General features: G+C 47.6%; 1 protein-coding gene across 2 annotated transcripts in view; it reads left to right on the top strand.

Annotated features, from left to right (window-relative positions):
• Positions 1-91: 91 nt before the first annotated feature.
• Positions 92-11783, top strand: part of DDX31 (DEAD-box helicase 31) — a 67201-nt gene continuing 55509 nt past the window's right edge. Inside the window, exons 1-7 of one of the 2 annotated variants that reach the window (XM_032478727.1) lie at positions 203-317; positions 3668-3756; positions 4824-5080; positions 5186-5261; positions 6282-6325; positions 7424-7494; positions 8411-8475. In XM_032478727.1, coding sequence (XP_032334618.1) covers positions 6309-6325; positions 7424-7494; positions 8411-8475 — 153 coding nt within the window. In that variant the 5' untranslated portion in view covers positions 203-317; positions 3668-3756; positions 4824-5080; positions 5186-5261; positions 6282-6308. Of the gene's footprint in view, positions 318-3667; positions 3757-4823; positions 5081-5185; positions 5262-6281; positions 6326-7423; positions 7495-8410; positions 8476-11783 lie in introns of both variants that reach the window. The other variant, XM_032478726.1, reaches the window with a different exon arrangement.

Raw genomic sequence — 11783 nt, 5'->3', positions numbered from 1 at the left:
GGGTCGCCACGCGGGGCAGCCAGCCGTCCCGGTGGCCCCGGTGCCGCGGCTTCGGTCCCTCGGGGCGCGGGCCGTGTGTCCGCGGGCCCTTCGGGACCCGGAAGCGGCGCGGGCGCAGGACCCGGCGGGGCAGCTACTCGGGGTCCTCGCGCGCGTCCCACGTGGGTCGGAGCTGAGCGGCGGTCCCGGTTCGCTAGGTCCCGACTCGCCTGTCCGCCGGCATGGCAGCCACCGACCGGGTGCTTCTCCACGTTCCCGAGCCCCGGGCCGCCGTCCCCAGGACGTTCTCCAGACCCCGTCCGGCCCTGGCTAGGCGGGTGAGTTCCGATCCGGTTTCAGAATGCGTTCGCAGACGGAGCCGTGGCGTGCCGCGGGCTGCAGCCCTGCCTCTCGGTCTGGGTGCGAGTTTTCGCGGAATTAAAAGGGAGTAGGGGGGAGTCAGACATTGGGCAGCTTCTAGAGGAGTCGCTGAGCAACACGTGTCTAAGAGCGGATCACCACCCGGTGGAGATGTTCTTGGAGGGAGCGGAGCGGCGGTGGAGCTGGCTAGGGCTGCCGCTAGTTGGAGGACTAGTTGGAGAGGTAGTGGCAAGGGTCTGAGGCTGTCGCCTCTTGAAGTTAGGAACTGGCGCGTGGGTGTAAGTCCCAGCCCTGTCACGCACCAGCCACCTCTCAACTTCTCTTAGCCGCCGTATCCTCGACTCTAAGAGTCGTTTGTTTCAAGAATGCGAATTGGAGACTGGAAGTGTCTTCGAAGAGTTTTCAAAAAATATGGTACATTTTCATCCGCACGCAATGATAGGGGAAAAGAAAATACAACTCATCAATTAAAATCTCTTCATTAAGTGAGAGAAAGATACCTTAAATTTAACCCAAGCCAGAGCTGAAAGCTGGTTTTTAGGTTGGTTGACTTACCTCCTAGAAAAGAGGAGGGCTGTGGGATAGAAAATCTGTTGTAAGATCATAAGGTACCTTAATGACAAGAAGGATACAATTTGATGCCAAGGAGAGTGTGTCTGTATTTTCTCAAAAAAAGCCACACTTAGTTACGTTGAAAATTAATAGCCAGAGTTCGGTTCTGTTCATCCTTGAGTTCATATATGCTCACGCTAGCTAACACCCACTGTCTGAATTACCTAAAATTTTTAGTGATAATCAGCTTTAGGATTTAGAGGTTTGTGAGTAAGGAGTTTTCAGCTGGGCAATATGTAGCTGCATCTATTCAGAAGGGGGAAGAGGAAGTAAGTAGGAAAGAGCCAGTTGGGAGTATGGGATTTGGGGTAGGACAGACCTGGGATTGGATGCCAGCCTGGCAACATGCTAGCTCTGTGACCTTGGAGATGTTACTTCACCTCTCTGATCTTCACTTTTTCTATCCATAAAATGAGAACAGTAATTTCTACTTCATATCAAGTTGTTAGGAAGGTTAAGAGAGATAATATACATTTTCTGGCCCAGAAGAGCACTTAATAAATGTCAGTGATAAAAAATAAAGTCATATTGGCTCCGTTTTGGGTAATAGAATTGCTGTATCAGGAGGTCAGTGAGGTGCTTGTGCCAGGTACATCCCTAGGGACTAACACATAGAAAGTACTTACTAATACTTTGTTGAGTGAGTTGTATGAATAAAGGTATTTGGTTTTATGATTGCTTGAACCACTGTGTCCAGTGGATATTAGTAAGGTGATGACAGCTGTGTGCAGTGGCTTTGTCCGCACCTGCATTTTTATGTCACGAGTGAGGATTACGTCTCTGCTGATCAGATTTGCTAGCAGCCTGAATTTGGGATGAGTAGCTGATATAGTGGGTTTGGAAAGTCCTTGACACCTTAAATTGTGCTGTACCTAAGACTATGCAGAATGCTTTCTTTCTTAAGAGAAAAGTAGAAATTTATTGTAAACTTGGAAAATAGATGAAAAGAAAACAAAACCACCCCTGATTGTCAAACTCAGAGATAACGCTGGGTAACATTTTGGTCTGTATCATTCTAGAACACAGCGCAAAACAAAATAGGGATCAAACTATCTGTGATGTTTTCTAGCCAAACAGGATCCACTTCCTAAATGGTACTGTAGTGTCATTGTTAGGAACAGTGTTCTCTCTTAAAATGGGTTGATACCAGTACTGTATCCGCAAATGACTCAATTCTTAGAAGTACTTAGCATTCTGCATACTGCCTGGTGTATAGTATCTACTCAGTATGTTTATTACTATCAGAGACAGGGCGCGTAGCCTGTTAGGGCCAGATGGACACTGGAGCTCATCTGCTATAATCCCCTCATTGGACTGAGGGTGGGGGCGGGGAGCAGACTCAGGGACGTGCTGATTTTTAGGAGATCCATGTCCTTGCTCCTCCGTGCTCAGATGCCACCTCACGAAGCCTTCCTGTTTCTCTGCCTCCCTCCCCCTTGCTGAAGGCCATGGTAGTCTTTCTTCTCGTTTTGTGCCCTTACAACCCTTTGTTTGTACCTCTTCTGTTGTACGAGTATAGGTTTGGATTTACACTTTTACCCTTTTGTCTCTTCCACTAGTCTGTGACTCCTGCAAGGTCTTGGCACATCTTTGTATCATCAGAACCAAGCTCCTTGACAGCTACTAAGTGGTCAGTTTTTTAAATGAATGCGTTGTGGATGCTGGTGTGGGGTGGGAGGGGAGGAGAAGCGAACAAGTAGTAGACAAGTGTCCAGATCTTGGAAAAGAGTAATTCCATCATGTTACTCATCTTACAAGTATTTATGGAGTATTTACTTTGTGCCAGACATGGTCCTGTGCAGGGGACTCAGTGCTGTATGGGACAGGCTGGTCATTTTTTCCAGTCTAATGGGGAAGACAGACATCACACAACAAATTACATGCTGCATTTATTGTTTTACTGAGTGTGACAAAAGAGAATAAGAACAGGGACGTTGGTTTGATAGGGTGGAGAGGAGGTCAGGAAAGGCCCTTCTGGGGAGGCAGTAGGTAAGCCTAGATCTGAAGGGTGGGTATGTTAGCCAGCCAGAGGAAGGGGCGGGGACATGGGTGTGGGAGTAGCATGTGCAAAGGCCCTGAGGAGAGAAGGAGCATGGTACATTCTGGAAACTTGAGGAAGACCAGGACGGCAGAGGGTAAAGCTGAGACTGATGAGATGGGCAGAGGCCACATTCTCAAGGGCTTTGTAGATCGTATGACACATTTTCACCTAACAGCAGTGAAAAACTTGTCTAATACCATGCTTAACGCTGGACACTTGCTTTTAGAGAGAGCTTGACATGGGCATAAAGGGGGACCAGGACGATAAGGGATCCAAAGTTTGTGTCCTGTTTGGAATATTTCATCCAAAGAAGAAGAAAGAAGGAGTTCTGTGATGGATGAAGGAATGTTATGTACAAGAGCTGAGGCAGAAAGCAGACTTCAGGCTGGTAGGTAGGATTCAGGAAGACAGATCTTGTCTGAATGTCAGAAACAGCTTCCTAAGCCGCAGAATTTGGTCGGGAAGAAAATAGGTCGCCTCGTGGGTTGGAGAACAGTAGGGGCAGATGGGCAGGCAGAAGCTGCTGGGCCAGCTGTCTGGGTCCTGGGGTGGGACGTCCATGTGCCATGGGAGAGGCCTGTAGGCCTTTCTGTGCTCCAGGAGTCTGTGGTCTGTACACCAGGTGAAATCTGCACATTTCATTCCGTCTTGCAGATGATTCCAGAGACCCGAAACTTGACTTCATCTCCTTTTTTATCTGAATACTTAGAACTTCGTAAAAATAAATTTGAAAAGTGAAGCAGGTCAGTATTTACTCTATTAATATAGAATATGTGAAGTTGTATTTATTGACTTATTTAGTGATAGAATTCCTTCTGGTTGCCAGGAACAAAGAACTGTTGTTATCGGTAGGTTAGTGGGAAGCTGACGGTCATGGCTAAAGCAGGCCGGTGTGTAAGCAGAAGTCATGATTTCCAGCAGAGAGGAAAATAACATATTCCAAGAGAAACCAAAACTCCAGAATAGCAAGCACTGACTACTCCCGGGATGCTTTTATATTCATGTGTAAACTGGAAGAGAAGGCCAGAGGAAATAGAGGCATCGGGTGTTCTCCTCGGGGAAGTTTGGACATCATGCATTTAACAGCATTCATGTTACGGAAATAAGCAACAGGCGAGAAAATATCCGGTGTTGTAGTCTGTAATCAGCGCTCAGATGGGGAAAGGCGAGGAGAGTTGGAAGTAATTGTGAGAGAGGTGATGGATGGAGCAGAATTCTCATTTGGAATGGAGACTGGGAGGAAGAATCGTCTCCAAGCCATCTGAATCTGGGGGAGCAGCTTGAGGGCAGAGAATGACAGCGATCCAAGCACTCTGGGGCAGAGCAGTGATGAAGGTTCCGCTGCGCGTGGGCTGGGATGCGGCGTCCCACATGTAGTCCCCGACGGGCTTTGTGTAGAGAGAAACGATTCATTTCCCCCTTCCCCGCTCTCCTTGCATAAGTGGATTCCTAGGGACTTGGACTGACTTAGCCTGCATGCTTCACAAGGTGGGTCCTCGCGTCCTTTAAAATAGACTCTATTTGTTAACATTCAGCCTGAAAAATGTTTCTCTTTTCTTGATCCTCACCTTCATCTCGGTGGAGTTAAACGCGAAGATGATTGGAGGAGACTAGTAGATGGATCAGCTGAGCTTTTGTGGGAACTGAGTCAAAGAATCTGATTGCAGACCCTAAACTGTTGCTTGACATATGGGGCGTAATGATCTCTGCGGGGAGGGATGCAATTCTGTGGGCAGTCAGGCTTCACTCTGAGGTCTGCGTTCATGGACTGATGCACCTCTGTTGCTCTTTCCTTTTGGGATCGTCGCAGCAAGCAGAGGCCACCAAAAGAAGATACCACGAGTCCAGCGAGGCTCCCCCAGCGAAACGGAGGAGCAAAGCATCCTGTCTCCCAGCCAAGAAAACTGCCGCTAAAGAGACTCAAGGGACTTTTCAGGGAAAGGCACTGAAAACGTTTTCTCCAAAGAAGTCTTCGGCTGGTGGGAGTAATAGAAACCAAGAGCGGAAACCGGGCATTAAGACTTCATCCCTGTTTAAAAACAACCCTGAAATCCCGGAACTCCACAGGTATGTCCAGGTGCAGACGCACTTCAGAAATGAAAGGAGTTAAGTGTATTCTGCCTTTTTCTTGCTTCTTGGAACTGATGCCTGAGTCTTGTTCATCATTTGCAGACCTGTGGTAAAGCAGGTGCAAGAAAAAGTGTTCACTTCAGATGCCTTTCACGAACTGGACCTCCACCCACATTTAGTAAGTATCTCTCAGTGTTTTATGTGGTCGGGTTTGGGGATGTGTTTATTCATTCCGAATGTCTGAAATGGCAGTTCTAGGAAGAAAAATCAAAGAGTGGTTATTTCTGCTCCAAGTTACCTGAATGATTTCAGGTTGATAAGGTGCTGTTCCAGGACGATTCAAGTGAGCTTAGGATTCTGTTCACTGTCTTTATGCCCCGTGCCCCCACCCCCACCCCGTCCACCCCCACCTTTTTTTTTTAAGAACTCTAAAGACTTTGCTTACCTGATTCACTTAGGACTGGGACTCCAATTATTGGGCTTGAAGACCACCTCCTAATGACTGGACAGATGTGCTATTGGGGCTATTCTGGGTGGCAGATGTCACAGGAACCCTAGGAGGGGGACCTGAACTGGCATCTTGCTGTTAAGGGAAGTCTAGTTATGAAGACTTGAAGGAAGAAGGGGCTTTTTTTAAAACATGCATTTTCTACAGGCAAAGGAACACTTTTTTAAAAAAAAATATGAATGAGCTTTCCAGCCTTATTTATGAGTAAGGAGAGAAAATACATTTGACTTGCAGGGAGTCTGGATTTCCTTGGCTCGCGTGATCACGCACGGCTTACCTGCTCCGTCGGGTGGGTTACACATGCTTGCTTTCTCAGCGGCAGGTTGGAGCAGGCTTTCTCAGGCGTGGTTCCCCGCGTATTTTGGATGGATGACTGTGTCACGGGGACTGCCCTGCACATTGTAGGATGTTTAGCAGCATCCTCTGCCTCTGCTCACTTGATGCCAGGGCATCCTCTCCCCAAGTTGTAACAGCTGAAAGTTTCCCCAGACATTGCCCCATGTTGGGGCGTGGTGGGGTGGTGTACAGAACTGCCTCCAGGTGAGAACCATTGGGTGGGAGGACTTGACTTGATCATGGTCATCACTTTTTCCCCAGTATTTTCTCCCTTTCTACATCCTTAATTGTGTTAAGTTGATTTGTACTGAAAAAAAATCGATAAACAAAAATATTTTTTGTCTTTTCTCTTAGATTTCCACAATAAATTCAGTCTTAAAAATGTCTAGTATGACCAGGTAAGAGTTCCCAGTCCGTCTTGATTCTCTTAGGACTTCAGTGGGTGTAACCAGATGAAAGCAGAATTGTCTGTGGAGGACAGAGCCCGTTTGTTCCCTGGTGTTAGAGAGCAGTGCCCGGTTCTCGACCCTCGAGGGCTTGACAGCCACTTGGCCTCCCCACCTGTCAGATGGAGAGACTGGGTCTCCATCCACTTCCACTGTCAGCTCTGGACTATAAGAGGTCTCTGGTCCAGAGGATGGTCTGCAGAAGAGCCCATGGATGTCAGTGTTTCCTTGAAAGTAATTTGTCTAAAATACAGAATTTATCTTGTCACTTCTTAGTAGTAAAAATTAAATACAGCTGTAAGATAGGAGTAAATATTTGGTTGACTGTAATGGGATGCTGGAAAAAAAAATTTAAATGTTAGTTGTGATCACTGCTGGAGAATAGAAATGGAGTTGTGAGGGTATGGGGGTGAGAAGGGCCCCTCCACGAGTCTGTCTGCTGCTGTCCCTTTAACAGCAGTCACCTTCGCTTAGAAGTAAACACTGGTAAGAACATTGAGGAATGAAGTAAGGAGCCCGCTTGCCATTTTTGGGGTTCAGTGCTGTCACCGAATTGATTTCTGTTTTTGAACGCACACGTAAACACACATCTTGGTGTGTTCACAGCAGTCGTAGCTTGTTTTTCTGGGGAAGGGACAGCAGGTTCCTGGCCGTCTGCAAGGCTCACGAGCTTCCTCTCACCCTTCTGCTTGGGAATCCCTCCCTGATGTTTTATCATTCCATATCCCCGGTGTGGCAGGCAAGAGGGCATGTGACAGGCTTTTGTGGTGGCTCCAGCTGTCATCACGCCTGTCCCATTCTTCTGTTTAACTAGTCTAAGAGAACAGCCAGTCTCTTGCAGCTCCAAAAGTCCCAAAAATTAACAGGTTTTTTTCTACTAGCTGTCAAAGGTCTCCCAGCCCTCCCCTTGACTGTTCAGGGAACCTTAAGGTGACAGGTGCTAGTCAGCATGTGAGCAGTTGCGTTTCATGTGTCCTCCGTCCCTGTCTAGAGACGTGGGGGGGCCATACACGATGGATAAGCATGTGCTCTTTCTTTTGGGCCCACAAGCGTTCAGAAGCAAAGTATCCCTGTGTTGCTGGAAGGCAGAGATGCTCTTGTGAGATCCCAGACGGGCTCAGGTCAGTCGTCAATTAATTTCTGCCCTTCCCCACGTGGTCGTGGGGTGTGTCGTAAGGGGTCTGGCGGGGGGTGGTGGCTGCTTTGTTTTGTTGCGGGGAGGGAAGCCCTGGATCCATTCACATCGTGAAAGGAAGGGGACAGTCAGTGGGGCTGCGATCAGGAGCGATCAGGAGGCAGCCAAGTTCCTGCTCTCATTCCTCAGAGCCTGCCTCAGGGCTTTGCCCAGCCTCACTCTAGTGGGCAATGAGCATTTTCTTCTGGTATTAAAACAGTTCTGTGGTGAGCACACGCTGAGTGGACGCCAGTCTTTTGGCTTGAACACGAAACACTGTTTTTGTTTGTTCCAGAACAATCTGGACTTGCTCTTCTGACCCTCTTGTGCCCTTAATGGCAGGTCTCCCTGTTCTCTGCCCCCTTCTGCCTCCCTACCTCCCCACCCCCCGCGCCGGCTTGGCCACCATTCGCGCGGGTGGATCCCAAAGTTTTTGCCATCCCCTGGTTTCTCCTTGGTCTTCAGAGGCCAGCTCTGGGGTTCAGACAGGCTCCTCCCCACGTGGGCACCACAGAGGATGCTCCCTGACCGCTGAGGCTCCTTGGAGAGGTTAGGGGTAGGGGATACAGGGTGACAGTCACTGAGCTGAACTTCTGTGTGACCTGGAAGGTGCATCATCGGCTCCCTTGTCCGATGTCAAAGGAGCAGAAGCTGCAAGTTTCTTAGAAGCAGTGACTTTACAAAGCAGAACTAGGGGTTGTGGCAGACAGGTGACTTCCCTTTTCACTGGGTGTGGGTGGGCCCCTCCTGTCCCCAGACTTCAGGGCGGCCTGAGGAGAGCAGCGCCAGCTTCCTCTGCTGTCTGTGCTTTTCTGACATCCACAGGCTCCGTGATGTTAACTGCTTTTGTGCTTCTTTAAAAGGTAAAACTCTTGCCTACTGCATCCCTGTGGTCCAGTCCCTTCAAGCAATGGAGTCCAAAATACAGGTGAGTGTAAACTGTGCTTTTCTGTTATTGTTCACGGCGCACAAGAAGCCATCAAACTGAACCAAAGCAGTAAGATTGGGACCAAAAGAGTCTTTTCGCTTAGCTTTGTTTTCTTCCCTCTTTTAAATTTATTACGTAAGCATGTTGCATCTGAAGCCTGTGTCCAGAGTGGACTGGAGTAAACACATGGTCAGTCCTGGCAGGTCTAACAGGGAACGTTTGTAAGATGCTCCCCGTGGGTCAGACATCCGGCCGAACGCTTTCCTTGTGTTATCTTCTTGACTCTTTTAACTGCCCCAGACCCCCCAGCTGTAAGGTATTACTGTTAACCTTGATTAAGGAAAAATCAAATGGAGGCTTGAGAAGGTCGGATAACTTCCTGAGGCTGAGTGGGGGGATCGTGAAGCTGAGTTTCCACCTCTGTCCTCTTTGGCTCTGGAGGCCCAGCTCCTCTGACTGAGGACGGTGAGCATTGTATTTAAGATGGTGGTTTGTCATGAATAGTAGGTGTGAAAATAAGCACCCAGTTGGTGAGTGTGACAGTTGGGCCACCTCGGATTTAGCATTTCCTAGAAATTTAGTTGTCAAACACACTTAGCACCTGGGCCAGAAGGGCCAGAGCTGGATTCCTTGGGTTCCCTGGGAGGCCGTGTGCCTGCCACGTTCCACAGGCGTGGGTGTCCTCTCAAAACCCAGAACCCCACACACGCCCTGGTTATTCTCACTTGAGAGGAAACAGTGAGATCAGAAATAGGGAGCAAAACAGGTTCACAAACAGGTGAGGAGAGCTGATTGGTTACTTTTTTCTCAGTCTGGACATGCAGAATTAGATGTGTGTCCAGCCTTCCTGTTATTTGAGTGACAAAATAATGAGAGTGTTGCTGTTTATAAAAACAGATTTTAGAAAGTTTCTTTTGTACAGCACAGGAAACTATGTCCAGTGTCTTGTAATTACCTTTAATGGAAAAAAATAAGAAAACGAAGACATGCATGTCTCAGCATGACTGGGGCATTGTGCTGTGCACCAGAGATGGACGCACTGTGACTGACTGTACTTCGATTAAAAAAAAAAAGACAGTGTTGGATCATGGCCTGTAGTCTAAAACAAATCCCCATGGGTCCAAATCGATATAAATTATTGATTAAATAGATGAGACAAGGGAAGGGCTTCCTTTCAGTAGAATTCCATGAGTAAATGTGAGACGTCGTCACCCGGCAGATGCCACGGCAGTACTGTTTCAGGCAAGAATCCCCAGAGCCGCTAAAATGAGAGGATGAAAGCATGATGAAAATAGGGTGTCTACACAGTCTTAGAGTATCTCTCCATAAGATACGGGAAGAATGGTAACTTCACGGGGGAAGCCGGCTGCCACCACCGTAGCCGAGGGGTCAGAGTGGGCTCACCGGTCCTGAGACGTGTCGACATCGTGTCTCCTGATTGGTGCGTGGAGCACGCAATGGTACACCCGTGGTTTTCTTGCCAAAATGCATAACCCGAATTTAATCATAAGCTTCAGACAAACCCAAATCAAGGCACATTCTAAAAAGAACTGGCCAGTGCTCTTCAAAACTATTAAGGTCGCAAAAAATGAAGCAGTACTAAGGCGCTACCCCAGGTTAAAAGAGGTGAAGGAGACATGGCAGCTAAATGCGACTTGTGGTCCTGAACTGGATCTTAATCTGGAAAAGGGATGTTAACAGGTCAGGCGATGAAATGTGAGTAAGGTCTATAGATTAACTGGCCGTATCGGGTCAGCTAACAGTTAATTCCCTGTTCGATCCTTGCCCTGGGATTCTGAGACTCCGTGCCGCCTAAGGAAGCCTGCGAGAAGGGTGGAAGGGAGTCCTTTGAACTGTTGGTGCAATTTTTTGTAAGTTGGAAATTATTTCAGAATGAACACATTTACATCTTTTTCATACTGGTTCTGTCCGAGGCGAGTGAGTGAGAATTCTGTCTCCTGATGTTCCCCTCCATTGGGCACTTTGCAGTGAGATGGTTCGTACGAGGGGCTTAGCGTCGGGCCCGGTGTAGGTTACAGAAGAAGAAATGTGAATTCTTAGACCAATGTGGTAATCTCATCCGCTTGCACACTCCAGGAGAACTTCTTCCCTTAGAGGTTTTTTCCTTTCGGGAAAGTTGCAGAGTTTGGGCGTATATTTGAGCTGGAATGGGTCCTTTGGTTCTAGCCCAGCTGTCTCATTCCTGGAGCCACGAACTGAGGACAGGAGAGATTCGATTACGTTCCTAAGGTGTAGACAGTGTGGTGGGTGGCTCTGCTCAAGTCCTGGGTCTGAGTGTCATGTTGGGCAAATCATTTCATCCGTCTGTGCCTCTTGGGGAATAACTCGGGTTATCCTAGCGTTGCCACGAGGATCGAGTCCAACGTGGGGAGGTGGGAGCTGCTACTAGGCGCCTAGTGATAGTACTTGCTCATTAAATTCAGCCGTCGTCAACACAGACATGAGGCCAGTCTGAAGGGCAGCATTTTGAATGGCTTACATTCAGACCGTTAACAAGCCTTCTCGTTTTTATTTACTCAAATATTTTTAATATCAATAACAGCTTATTCTATTAAAGATTAAAAATATTCTGTAGACACAGTTTTCCAAGCCCAAATTTAATTCACTTATCTCGAGGAATATTCAGTCTAGGCCCTTGGAATTCATTGCGAAAGGATTTGACCTGTAAAAAACACATCTGGAGGGAGCAGCAAATTCAAGGCGCCCAGCAGAGCCTTCAGTTACTTTCGTGACAGAATGAGAATGGACTGACTGCCTTTCTGTGTTTTCACTCTTTCAGCTATTTTGGCTCTGATTTTTTTTTTTAACATCACATCCATCCTTCCTCACTCACTTCTGCCCTGTGAGGAACTGATTGTTCTTTCTTCTCCTCTGTGTAGTAACACCTTTTGAAATGTCAGCATCTCCTAACGTCACACTGTGGCATCAAGACGGTTGTACTAACATGTTTACCGTTCCTCACCTGGGCTTCAGCACAGTCTCGCCAAGTTGATGCCGAGCACAGACGGCTCTCGTTTGAATTCCAAATCCTTTTCTCCTTGTGGGTAAATGTTTCCCATGCAAAACATGAAAACCATCCTCGTAATTTAATTTGCCGCCAACTCTGCGCTTAGCTTCTACACTAGCGTAGTTTTGATTCACTCACTAGGTGTCTGTGAGCACTTCGGAGGTACAAGATGCCCCGTTGACTTCGGGACCTTTATCAGATTACTTTGTTTTCTTCTGTCGTCATTCCTATTATTTTTAGATATAATGTGCATGTTTTAAAAAATGTGAAGAGTACCAAA

This window comes from Camelus ferus, chromosome 4 (genome assembly GCF_009834535.1).
Source record: "Camelus ferus isolate YT-003-E chromosome 4, BCGSAC_Cfer_1.0, whole genome shotgun sequence".
In the NCBI taxonomy this organism is placed as follows: Eukaryota; Metazoa; Chordata; class Mammalia; order Artiodactyla; family Camelidae; genus Camelus; species Camelus ferus.
Note: the sequence above shows the minus strand (reverse complement) of the source record. Positions and strands in the feature narration are given on the sequence as shown.